The sequence below is a fragment of the Apteryx rowi genome, unplaced genomic scaffold, assembly GCF_003343035.1.
Source record: "Apteryx rowi isolate R43461 unplaced genomic scaffold, aptRow1 scaffold_161, whole genome shotgun sequence".
NCBI classification, from domain to species: Eukaryota; Metazoa; Chordata; class Aves; order Apterygiformes; family Apterygidae; genus Apteryx; species Apteryx rowi.
In genome coordinates this window covers 1259825-1272419 of record NW_020447875.1, presented here as the reverse complement: position 1 = coordinate 1272419, position 12595 = coordinate 1259825, and the positions used below count along the sequence as shown (strand labels likewise).

The 12595-nt window shown below is 41.9% G+C and overlaps 1 protein-coding gene across 5 annotated transcripts in view; it reads left to right on the top strand.

Annotated features, from left to right (window-relative positions):
• Positions 1-12595, top strand: part of CAMK4 (calcium/calmodulin dependent protein kinase IV) — a 207127-nt gene that overhangs the window by 186687 nt on the left and 7845 nt on the right. For all 5 annotated transcript variants that reach the window (XM_026059868.1, XM_026059870.1, XM_026059869.1 and 2 more), the window contains one exon: positions 6161-6236. In XM_026059868.1, coding sequence (XP_025915653.1) covers positions 6161-6236 — 76 coding nt within the window. The remainder of the gene's footprint in view (positions 1-6160; positions 6237-12595) is intronic.

Below are 12595 nucleotides of genomic sequence, written 5' to 3'. Positions count from 1 at the left end.
CCACCTTTGATTTGCATGTGAACACATAGGTGCAATCATTTCCTTCTCTTTGGGGAAGCCATTCCCTCAGTCTGAAAAGCCCACGTTAGTGCTATTTTTATTAGAGAAAACAGGTTTAGAAATTTCCAAAATGCTAAATCCTGCATCCCTTGAAATCAGCAACAAATTCCTCTGGATTCGGTGATGTAAATTAATAATTCTGACTGAACATTTATACTCTAATTATTGTAGCATAACTATTAAAGATCAGATTACAGTAATACAAGCTAAACTGATAAGAGGATACATTATTACTGCTCACAACCTCTGCTTTATGTTTCTTTATCTACCTGAAATTATTTTAGTGTAACTTCATATTAAAGTACACATAATTTCCTTGAAAAAGAAATCACAGCTTATTCATACATCTCAATCTTGTAGTTATTAATAATGTAAGGCATCTAATTTGAATACAAAAGAAATACCATGGATACTTGAAATTTAAACAAATTTCCAGAGAATCACATTTAGGCAAAAATATGTTCCCACACTGTCATATGGGAGAATGTTGTTTTGATAAGCAAGTTGAAAAAAACATAATACCGGTAACAGCGTGAATAATTGGCAATGTGGTCTTTTTCTCCATTGCTATGGGGAGAAAAAGGCCCATCAGCCTGCACGTCTCCTGCGGGAGCCTCAGCAGACGTGGCTCCTGCTGCAGGGAGGCCCTTGCCTGACTGAAGATGCCCTGCATGGCTTTGCATTTCGTTCAGGGCAGCTCTCCCGGGCAAACCAGAACTGCGCTGATCCCTTAGCTCTGCCCATCCACTCAAGGGAGAAGCCTTAAATACTGTGGCCAAGTTGTGTGTGCGTGCGAAAGGACGGCCTGAGGAGCAGTGTAGGTATCTGAGGAGACATCCATGGCTTGTGCTGCCCTTGGCACCAGTGGAGCCAGGCAGGGCTGAGGAGCTGAGCAGGCAAATGAGCGTCCCAGGCTGTCCGCTGCTCTGAGCAGGCATCCCCACGCACTCCTGTGCTCCTGGTGCAGCATCATTGCCACAGCTCCGTTATCAGCAGAGGGATGGCCACCTCCCAGACATGGGCATGAGAAGTTTGCCTGGACTTCTGGGGCCAGAAAATGCATCAGAGAAGAATCCTGCAGTGCACAAGAAGGAGGCCCCTGGGCAAAAGAGGATTGCAACTGCCTTGGCAAACTGCTTGCTCTGTGCCGCTCTAGGGCTGTGGCAAGACACTTTCATGTCAGCAAACCAGCTAATGGCTGCGGAGGTCGGTGATGTGGATTACTCCAAGGCAAGTCCACTGGGGTGGATGTGCTTCTCATGGTGGATGCTCCCCTCCCACAACCAGGGTGATCTTATGGAGAAACCTATTTCTGCTGTTCTTGCTGACATCCTGCCCCTGAATGGGCTCATACAAGAGGCTAGTTCAAGCTGGGGCATACTTCCACACATGGTAGCATGCTGGGCAGTAAGCATCTTGGATAGTTTTCGATACAACTGAACTGAGTCGTGCAGAAGCTAAAGGCAATCACATAGAAATGAAGGGTTAAACGCTGAACTTTGGGGGTTTTTTAATGACTACACAGTGGTCCCTGGGAGGTGAGTAGCAAAACTGAAAAATCAGTTGAATTTTAGTGAGAATTATCTAAATACTTGTGTAACTGCTTGTGCAGTGGATCAGATACATGAGTGAGTCTGTTAAACACATTTCACCCTAAAAGAGGACAAAAGGTCACTGTTACTCATGCTCAGGCATGGCAGAGGCTTAAACATAGGCTCCTGAAAGTGGCTGGGTAACAAACAGGCCAGAAGCTAGCAGTGTAGGAATACCTGTGATATACAGAGCATTTTCTCTCCCAGGCTAGCATGGGGAGTCCTGCAGGAGGGGTCACATTCAGTACTGGCTGGGTTCCTCCTGAAAGTAACAGGTAGTTTAGCCTGCAGCATGGATTCATTTAACTGAAACTTCTGCTCCTGCAAAGAAAAGAAGCAGGGAGTGAACCTGCCTTGTAAACTTCTGCGTATATCCCAATTCTTTGAAGCAGCTATTTTTAATGTTACATTCTTATATCTGTGAAGTGATATACATGTGTATTAAAGGGAATAAACATAGGAAGGGGTGTGTGATAAAAGATGAGAGAAGGAACAAATATTTACACTATTGCAGTTAATCCCTTCTGTGCTTGTCCATAGGATCATATAATAATTTAAGTTTGGAGAGACCCCTGGAGGTTGTCTAGTCCAACCCCCTACTCAGAACAGGTCTGATCAGATGAGGTTGCTCCAGGCCACATCCACTCAAGTCTTGAACACCTCCAGGGATGGAGATTTCACAGCCTGTCTGGACTCCTGTGCCAGTGTTTGACCTCCCTCATGGTGAAAAATGTTTTCCTTTTATTTAATTAGAATTTCCCATGTTCCGCTTGTGTTCATTGTCTCATCTCCTATCACTATGCACCTCTGAGAGGAGTCTGGCTCTCTTCTCTGTACCTTCTAGTCAGGTAGCTGTAAACAGCAAATAGGCCTCCTCTTCAACTTCTCCAAGCTGAGCAAATCCATTCCCCTCAGCCTGCCCTCGTATGTTCTCACCAGTTTGGTGGCCCTCCACTGGACTTGCTCCAGTATGTCAGTGTCTTTCTCGCACTGGGAAGTCCCAAAGTGGACACAGCAGTTTAGACGTGGTCTTGCAAGTGCTGATTAGAGGGAAGGACCACTGTTCTGGACCTGCTTGCTGCATTCTTGCTAATACAGCCCTGGATGTGGTTGGCCTTCTCTGCTGCAAGGACACACTGCTGGCTCATATTCAACTTGTCATTCCCCCAGACCTCCCTAGCCAGTCAGCCTACAGCCTGTCCTATTGCATGGGGTTAATCTATCCCAGATGCAAAACTTTGCGCTTGCTTTTCTTACTGTAGAAGCAGAGGGAAGATGATGTTGGTGGAACTAGTAAGATTGCTCTCCTAGCTCATAGCACAGCTCATAATGTGATTTGGGTGACATGGCCATTAGCTTGTATGACATCTTTACTAAGAACACACAGGTGTCAAACATGCCTTGGAACAGAACTTAGTCCTAATCTTTTCAGTTTCATAAAATTGTACTTTTAAGTATTAAATACTCAAGTCCTTGCTGCCTTCTCTCATGGTTGTTATACTACAAATGCTATAAAATTGTAGTTAGTGTTTATCCCTTCCTATGCCTATGTTCGTATATCGTAAAAAGCAGGTTAAAGCTTACTCCCATAACAGAGCTCTCAAAGTAGCATTCTTTTGACTGGGAGGGTTGAGCTTGAATGTCTGTGCTGAGAAGAGAAGAAAAGAAAGTAGGAGCTTTGTGCCTCCCGACATGGACGTGCAATCCTTGCTTTACCAACTGAGGTAATTGACCAACGAGCGTTCCTGGTGCTTGGAAAATATTCAAACATTACTTTCCAGAAGTGGAGGAAACACAGGAGAAACACTGCTGAAATGCCAAATTAAGCTATGAATAATTGATAGTCACAGGCTGCCAACTCCAATATCCTGCCCACCCAGCTTTCAACAGCTTCTCCTTAAAGGACAGAGCAAGGAGAAAATACACTGGTGTCTGGATGCTTTGGCATCAAGGGCTTTTCAATCTACAGTTCCTGGGACATGCAAAGGGATGCAGAGGACTGAAAACAAGAAGATGGTCACAAAGAATTTCACTTGCCTGAAACATCTTCCTTTGAATGAATTTAARGAGGGCACAGGTGACTGCTTACAGTAGCACATAAAAACAGGCCAATACAGAACTATGATTCATGATCGTCGTGTTACAGTCAACGTCTCAACTAGCAGCAATATTTTAGTGCARTCCATTCACCAAGAGAAAATTCTTGGATATTAAAAAAAATGTGTTTGCTAGATATATAACTGTGTAAACACAGTCCATATAGCAAAGGTAGCTGCTGTGTTATGCTAATTTACATAGCTGTGCATGTAAATTTTTTGGTCTGCTTTATAGCCATTTTACAATACTGAGGCAGAAGGAGAAAAGTGAAATAAGGGCATTAAGTATGTGTCTTCTGCCCTTATCCAAAGCAAGAAACACTGCATCCTCTAAAAGAGGAAGCATGTTGGCCATAAAACAGAAGATTTCCCTGTTTACTGTGTAACTCTCCATGTGGTGTTAACAGACATGGCAGGCAGAGCTCAAAAGCTTCTTTCCTGGCCCCTCTGCATCTCTTTCTCTAAGACCATTGGCTGTTTTGCCTCTAAGCTGTCCTGGTTAGCTACAAGCTGATCTGAGTTAAATTCACTTGGGATCTGGAATCCCTCCTCAAAACATCCTCTCTCTCTTCATCAGTTTATCCAATAGAAGAATAAGGCAGCAGGGAGAGTCTGTACTTAGACTAGCAAGCATTTGTCCAGCTTCCACATATGGCAGTGATACATAGTGAACTTAGTGATTAGCATCCTTTGCCTTTTACATTAATGCTTTGTAAAAATGCTTGGTATGTTCCTGACATGGTAAATCCTTCCAGTAAGTTGAAGAAATCTAAGCCAGCTGCCCGGAGGCAGTTAGGTAGTGTATATTCTGATTAAAATCATGCTCCACAAGAATATCCTAGCATAGTCCTTGAGACAGTTAGTGACACCATGAGAGGTCATCTTTAGGCTGATAGCAAAGGAGCGAGGCAGGAGTCTGGACCAGTCCACACGGGCAACCAGAACTTCAGGTGGGGCAGGGAGCTGTGAAGTTGCATATGGCTCAGGTAAGCCCCCCATCCTCTTGGCCCTGTGATTCACAGCTATGAAACTGTAAAGCAGAAGGGTAAAGAGAAATGGTTGAGGTTTGCTTGGCCACGCAGCCAGATTGAGGGGCTATGTGAGCATACTGTTGGATATGGACACATTTCTGCAGAGCAGAGCAGAACTTGCAGTGTAGCTATACCCATAATGTGTTCTGGCAGCAAGGATAGCATATTGCTGTTCTATCTCCCAGGTGGAAATCAGAGCCCATGGGCTGCTGGTGGCAGGCAGAGTGGGTCTGGGATGTCCCAGGAAGGATACGTACGTGCTGCAGCATTGATACAGGTAGGCACAGCAAGTCTGCTGTGCCTGAGAAATGTGGCAGTCATCGCACGTGCAGTGTAGAGTTGGTGGGTTCAGGAGCCGTGATGCCATCCCATAGGTCTGATAATACTGATACAGTGTTTTTTTAAGAAGGCCTGGTGATACATGGAAGTGTGGCTCAGCAGTGTCTTTTAAATTATTTTTTCAAAATTAGTTGCATGCCGTAGCATCAGCAAACACCTACATTGTCTGAAGGACATACCAGTCTGCTCAGCTTTCTTTGAGGTGTGTCTGTCAAGCTGCTAGGGCGAAGATTAACTCCTTTACCATTACAGGGCCAAAGTCCCCAGAGACAGTCTTTCCTTTCTACCTGTTCTCCGCTACAGCAAAAGCGATTGCCTGAAATGGTCTTGTCTTTCCTCAGGGCTGAACTGCTTTATCAGGAGTTAAAGAAAAGCTTCATTTCTGAAGCAATCTGTCTTGTAGTCAATCATAGCCCAAATATTCAGTTTCCATATGAGTAGGCAAACCAAATTGAAATCTCCTCAGTGTGGACTAAAGCTAAGAAACATTAGARTAAAAGATTTGGGGAATGAAGGGGTAGGCTAGGGGGAGAGAGAAAGGAAAATCTGGATCTGGTCAGAACAGTGGTTTAGCAATAAAACATGTTTACAATCTTAATAAACCTCGACATCAGAATTAAATATATTTCTGTAATTAAAATACCAAAAAGCACCAAATAAGGAACCAAAAAAATAAAATGCCAAAATAGCAAATACCAAAATAAAAAAAAAACACCTCCTTTGTCAGACTGCAGCTGCAGTGCTAGTGTAGCTCTCTGTGGTTCCTTTCACAAATTTGAACATAAAAAGTGATTTTGAAAGTTTGCTTTTCACTTTACACTTTTTTCTGGCTATGCTTGGACTTGGCTCCTGTTGCTTTGTACTCAGTGAATGGGAATCATTTGCCTCATTAAGAGCTTAAAGGAACAGGCCATAACTTTTTAAAGGATGGTTACAGAAGCTCACTGAGTTTAAGTCATACACATTTGAAATTCTTGACTTTTGTGACTGTTATTTCTGCATTCAACTTCTGTCTTACTAACAAAGGTTTTATCACCTGCAGCACCAGAAATCCTACGAGGATGTGCCTACGGCCCCGAGGTGGACATGTGGTCATTGGGGATTATCACCTACATCCTGTAAGTGCAGGCGGTGCCACACAGCAGTCCGCAGGTGTTTCATTCGTAAGCACATTCAGGTTTCTATGACATTATGAGCTGTTCTGTTGGAAAACAAAGAGATCCGGAACTTGAATTATGATATTCCAAATGCTGTTTAAATAAGTTCAGTGCTAGAGGAGCATGGGAAAAGATTCAGATTATATATTTGATAAATGTAGCATTTATTAGTCAATGGCAGCAAGGTCTGTGCAGAATTGTGTTATTAGTGTGCACAAGTGACAGTGAAGCTGCTCAAAGAAAAAGAATGGGTACAAGTATCAAAAAGCATCATACTTTTTTTTTCTCATTCACGCAAGCTGCAAGATATACTGTAACACCAGAAAACAAATGCCCCCTTCTGAAGCTGCCCCCAGTATTGCCAGGTGCTCTACGGACACTTTGCTGCATGCATAACTGTGCAGCAGCCCAGGGGCAGCCTGTCACAGCGAGAGCAGTAGAGGGAGAGCACTGCACACCTGCTGGGGATCTGGCCTTACACAGTGAGAATTTGGGATCCCTTGATAAACTGTGCTGAAGTCATAACCACACTCATCTTTACATAGCAAACAATCAGAAGTGTGGCAGAAGAAAGTGGAAGAAAATTGTGCTTTGTTGCAGAACATCTATGCATACGGACAGCTGCTTCAGTATAAGTGGGGCGAAAAGAAATAAAGTACATGCAGTAATTCTGATGGCCTCTGCGTATCAGCAAGCACAGCTGCCCGCCTCTGTCAGCCCCACACAGCTAGAGCTGTGGCTCGGGCATCCTTGCTGCTGGCTCACGTTCAGCTCCAGTGCTAGCCAGGAGGCAGGGGACAGCCCTGGACTCTCACCCTTCAAAACAAATCGGTCTGCTGGCTTAAATGATTAATGTTAAAGGTGAAATGTTCCACGTTTCACAAAATAGCTAGACGTACGTTTGACAAAGGGCTGTAAGTGATGCTGCTCATACATGTTTTACASAGTTGAAATTGTAGTTGTAGACCAAAATGTTCAAACAGTCGTGTCTAAAGGTAGACACTGAACTTTAGTATGGCTGGTTCTAATTTGATTGGTAAGGGTTGCAATTATTTTATTGTATCAGTGGTATCTGTCAAAGGCAGATTTTTGAGAAGGGAAGATTACTCTGTATCTGTTCTGTTGACACTTCTCTTTATGGGAGAACAAATAATTTCAGTTATTCCCTTGGCAACACTGATGCCAAGCTGACTTGTGCAGTTGTATACAGTACTTGCAGGATGCCTTTTATGGAAGAAAACAGGATTTTACACATGTACATAAAAATAGAGAAGACTGTATTTAGTCCCATTTTTTTTCCCCTTCTGGGACTCACTAAATGTGTCCAACAAGTACAGTGTGTAATAGAAGAATTATTTTCCTTATATCTTTGTAAGAAACAATTATATTTTCTAGGGTTTCTATTAAAAGTACTTCTAAGGATATATATGAACACTCTGACAGACAAAGTATTTTACCGGTAATATTAGAAAACATCCTTTGTTCTGTACATAAGCTTCCAATAAGATYGTAGCTCTCCTTTCATGTCCCTATAAATAATAGGTTACAGTGTTCCTCTATAATGTGTCAAAAAACACATGCATGTAATAGTGATCAGTTTTGGAGGCCATGCTTTGCATCTTTGTCATCATTTTGTTGTCATTTTGTTATCTTCTCCTTTTCAAATGTGAATCCTCATCTCAAGGCCTGGCTCAAGTCTGTAGAGGATATCACAGCTCAAATATTGCCTGCTCTTACACCCTGTATAGTGCCAACTTTAGTATCATCCCATTTATATTTCAGTTTATAGAGTTTGTTCATCAACATGTCGAAGTGACTTTTCCAGGGCTGTACAGGCACTCTGTGGCACCGGCCCAGCTATCATCCTGCTCTGATACAGGGTGGCCACATCAGGCTGTTGCAAGCAAGTGGCTAAAGTTGTTTCACCACTGTTTCTAAGGCTAGGAGGAGGATGGGTTGTTTGCCAAAGTTAATTCATTTCTGATCATTTCTTAGAACAGTTCTAGTGGCCCAAGCTTGGCAGAGAGATTTCAAATCTGCCAGCAGGGCTGGCGGTGAGATTGGAGGGGTGCCTGTTGGTGTCCATTGACAAGAATGTCTAGACTGAGCCGCAGGCTTGCCTCAATATTGAATGATTCAGGGATAGCTCTAGTACTTGGAATTCACAGACGCCTTTAATCTGAACTTGCTTTCAAGTGTAAGTAAGCTTCAAGTGAGAACATACAGCAAACTCCTATTTGAATATACAGAGTGGTATTTGCTGTATGCATCTTTTCCTAGTATTTGCAGTATGCATCTTTTCCAAACCTTCCAGCATGCCATGTTCACCTACCACATTGGTATAAATATGAATGTGCAAGCTAATGTTCTGGGTGGGACACAGTGCCAGAACAGATGCTCCYCTAAGTCTTCCTCCTCCTGTTCTCCTCCTCCTCCCCCATCAAAATCCATTTGACCTACAGGGATAAGCCAGGCAAAAAAAGGTCCTACTCTATTCCACTTAGCCATCTCTTCCATTTAGCTTTAGTAATGCTGCACACTTAAAACTCTTTTATTGAGTGTAAGGCTTTGTAGGTCAACAATTCTGATGGATTAGAAGCTAAGATCAGAAAGGCATCTGTACTGTAACTGCTTCATTAATCCTGCAGCCTTAAGGGCAGTATTGCATGTCTCAGCCTCGTATTTTAGTAGAGGGAATGTACATATGTAGTCTCAAAATATGTGGCTGTATGTACCCAAAAAATAGAGTGGGTGTAAGAGTTAACTACCATGCTACAGATTATGTGTGTGTAGAGCTGCATCTTCTCACCAATACAATGCTTACTTCTCATTAATTTAAGAAGAACTTTGACACACACTTAGACAGCGCTATTATTATTCCTGATGCAAATTATATTAAGACATGCTGATGTAAATTGTCATAATTCCAGGAAAATCATATTTACAATTGTACTAGCAGAGAAGAGCAGTCCTCTTGTATTCCATGTTAGAAATACTATCGCACATCTGAGATGCAGATAGTAGTCAACAAATCTAGAGGCCTTGCCTCTGGTCAAAATAGCTTGGATTTAATTAAAGTTTTTTTTCACCAACTTACTTAAAAGGTTACAAAACACTGTCTGGTCACTCTAATTGAATTTTAAACCTGTTTACATTGATTTTTCTTTATTCAATACATAACTGAATTAAAATGAATCAACGTAAATCTGATTTAAAAGAAATCAAGAGCAGCCACGCTGGGTTTTACCCTCGTTTAAGTTACCTAATTTGAAAATCGCGCCTATAGTTCCATTGATCTAAGGTTGTATATGGACAAAAATCTGTCTGATGAAAAGGAAAATTTTACTTTTTAGGTAGAAGCATATCCATAGAAACTGCTTATAATACTCCAATAGGTGATAGTAGTGAGTTATGATAAAAATATTTTTAGGAGTAAGTGGAAAATCACTTAGCTGAGCCTATCACTGCAGTAGACAAAATAAATAGAGATTTCCTCAACATTTATAAACACCCACAAGAAGCCAAGGGGATTTGAAATGGATGAGGCTGCATTCAGTATAGTCTGTGTGTAATTGCATTTTTCCACACTACGTCTACAGTGACGGGTGCTATCTTATTGCAGAGCTAACCATCACTGCAGTGATATTCAACCAGAACTCTGCCATGCCTAATGCATAGGTTCTGCAAAGTCCTGGATGGAGTTAAATTCAAAATGGACATAAATTTGGAAAAAGCTTATGTTGCTTGTTTGATTGGATGCCATTAGTATGTTTCCTCTTTAATTATGTTGTATTGTTATGAGAGCTTTGGTCGATCTTCCTGAAATTAATTCTTCAGCCAACTGAGAACTTCAGGTTTTCTTCCCACTGTTTACATTTAATATTTCACTTGCTATGCAGGAAGAGACGCTATATCCTGAATTTTGCATCATTTGGCTCAAATGGGAGCTAAGGAAACTAGCTCATAGGTGCAAATACAGTGCTGAGAGTTAAGGTTTGGTTCCATCCCAAATTAAGCACTTTGTGCTTTACAAGCAGCAAGTTGTCAGATCTCTAACAAATAGGAAAAGCCTGTATTTTACTGCTTGTGCATTCAGTGCAAGGATGAGAAACATCCTGAACTCAGGTAGGTTTCTAGTGCTGAACTTGTATTCTGTGTCTGGGATTATTGTCTGTAATGTGTCTTCAAATGCTTTAATATGAGAAGGGAGATGATAGAGAGTATGCTAGGGGGAAGCCACGTAGTCTCCTGACTACCACATGGCTCTACACCTTGCAGGAGGGAACTGTCAGTGCTGAGGGCAAGTTGCATATGTTTGATCTGCTGGGTTTCAAATTCCAGGTAACGCTCAGGATTGGCTTTAGGTGCTGTACTAATTTCAGATGGGGAAGAAGCGTTAGTGCAGAGGATAAAGAACAGAAGGATCAAGAGGAAACAGAACCATGAAAAGATATCCCATGTAGTGATTTTGAAATCACCCACAAAGCACCGCAATTTTAAGCCTATGGAAAGGCAGAGCCAGCAAGTGCAACGTGTAGAAAAGGAGCTACTGTAAAAATCTCAGCTGAAAGCACTTACATAAATGAAGATTTCCAACACAGTCAATGCAAGCCTTGGTCTCACTATATATAATCAGTTACCTAGTAACCAGAAGGTGGTTTTGGCTGAAGCAGTTAGTGGCCTGACAGCCCCGCTCAACAAAGGTATTCCTTGGGGAATGGAGCCTAATTGAAACAGGCTCGGAAAAGACAGAGGGAGAGGCAGGCAAACACAAGGCAAAAGAGCAGGGTGACCAAGGCCATCTCCCACCTATTTGGGCACTGTATTCGGAGATTGGATCCCTGTATTTTAACCCATTTCTGCCAGACCTGTTCTCTGTAGCAGTATAACATGGTGCAGCCATTCCACCCACAGGCCACACCCCATGAATGCAAAAAAACATTTGTTCCTTGAACATCTGTCCCTCTTTCAAGACAGTAAGCACAATGATTGCCTTTAAAAAAAATAAACATGTTAAAATGTAAGCTTACTTTTGCCAGAATTGTATTCTTCTTTTTCTTTATATTTCACTGTTGTTTTCCTGTCATCTTGTGTTGCCTGTTGCATTTTCCTGAAACAGGACAGCGGATATATATATATATTTTTAGTGGAGAATATTTATTGGTTAAATAGAAAATCACTTTAAAACATCTGACTACGTGTGCAGGCATGATTTAAAGTGCATTGAAGCAACAGGAAAGATATTACATAAGTGGAAAACATTTCTATGAATTTGCATTCCCCATTAAGTTTTATGGAATGTACCTAATCTGTAAATTAAATCTTCATTCAGATAATTTGCAAGGTGTTATTTGATACATGTTTTTTTCCCGAAAGTGATCTTACACTCTGTCTAGAGAGACTTCAGAAGGAAGAAGCTGGCTATAGAGTTTGTAGAGCCAGTGACAAGCATGGTGTGAAATGGAAGTCAAAGAAGATAAGGTCATAGCTGAAATATTAAATTCATGCTTTTTACCTGCCTTGAGGGTGGAAAACTCTTCTATAAGGGAAGGCATCAGAAGATCTGTGGACAACAGAACAATGGATCAAAAGGACGAGATAGTATTAACCCATTAACCCACATAGTCTAAATGAATTCAAGGGTGAAATAACTGAACTCCTAACAGAGGCATGTAACCTCTCATTATTTTCCATGTCCTCTGGTGCCTTAGCACCAGATAAAAGGTGGAAAACAGAGCATAAGAGTGAATGGTTGGTCTTGCTCCTTGGGAATGAGATTTGGGGATTCTGGTAATAACTCTGTGAAAATTTTAACTCGGTGCTCAGAAACAATCTAAAAAAAAGAGTGAATCCAGTGATAGGAATTATTGGCAAAGAAATGAAGACTAAAATAGAAAACATCATTATGCTAATATGCAACTCCATGGTGTGCCCACACTGAATAGTGTTTGCACCCACTTCGAAAAGACATAGAATTGGAAAAGACTCACAGAAGAGGGCAGGGATGAGCACAGGCTTCAGAATGAGGAGTGACTAAATAGTCTAAGCCTGAGATCAGCAGATGAAAGATATGCTAGAAATATTTCATGACATGTAGAAGGTAAATGGAGATCAATTGTTTGCTGGTTTTCTCCAGAAGAAGCTCTGGGGTCATCAAACAAAACTACTGAGTTGCAGGTTCCAGGCAAAGCCCTGGAGGTGGCTGCTTGCATGGTGTGCAGTGGGGCTGCGCAGTGCCGTGCCACAAGCTGGTGTGGGTGCTAGAGGTTTGTATCCACTCAAAAAGGGACCTAAAAATTTCAGGAGGAAAAAGGTCTGTG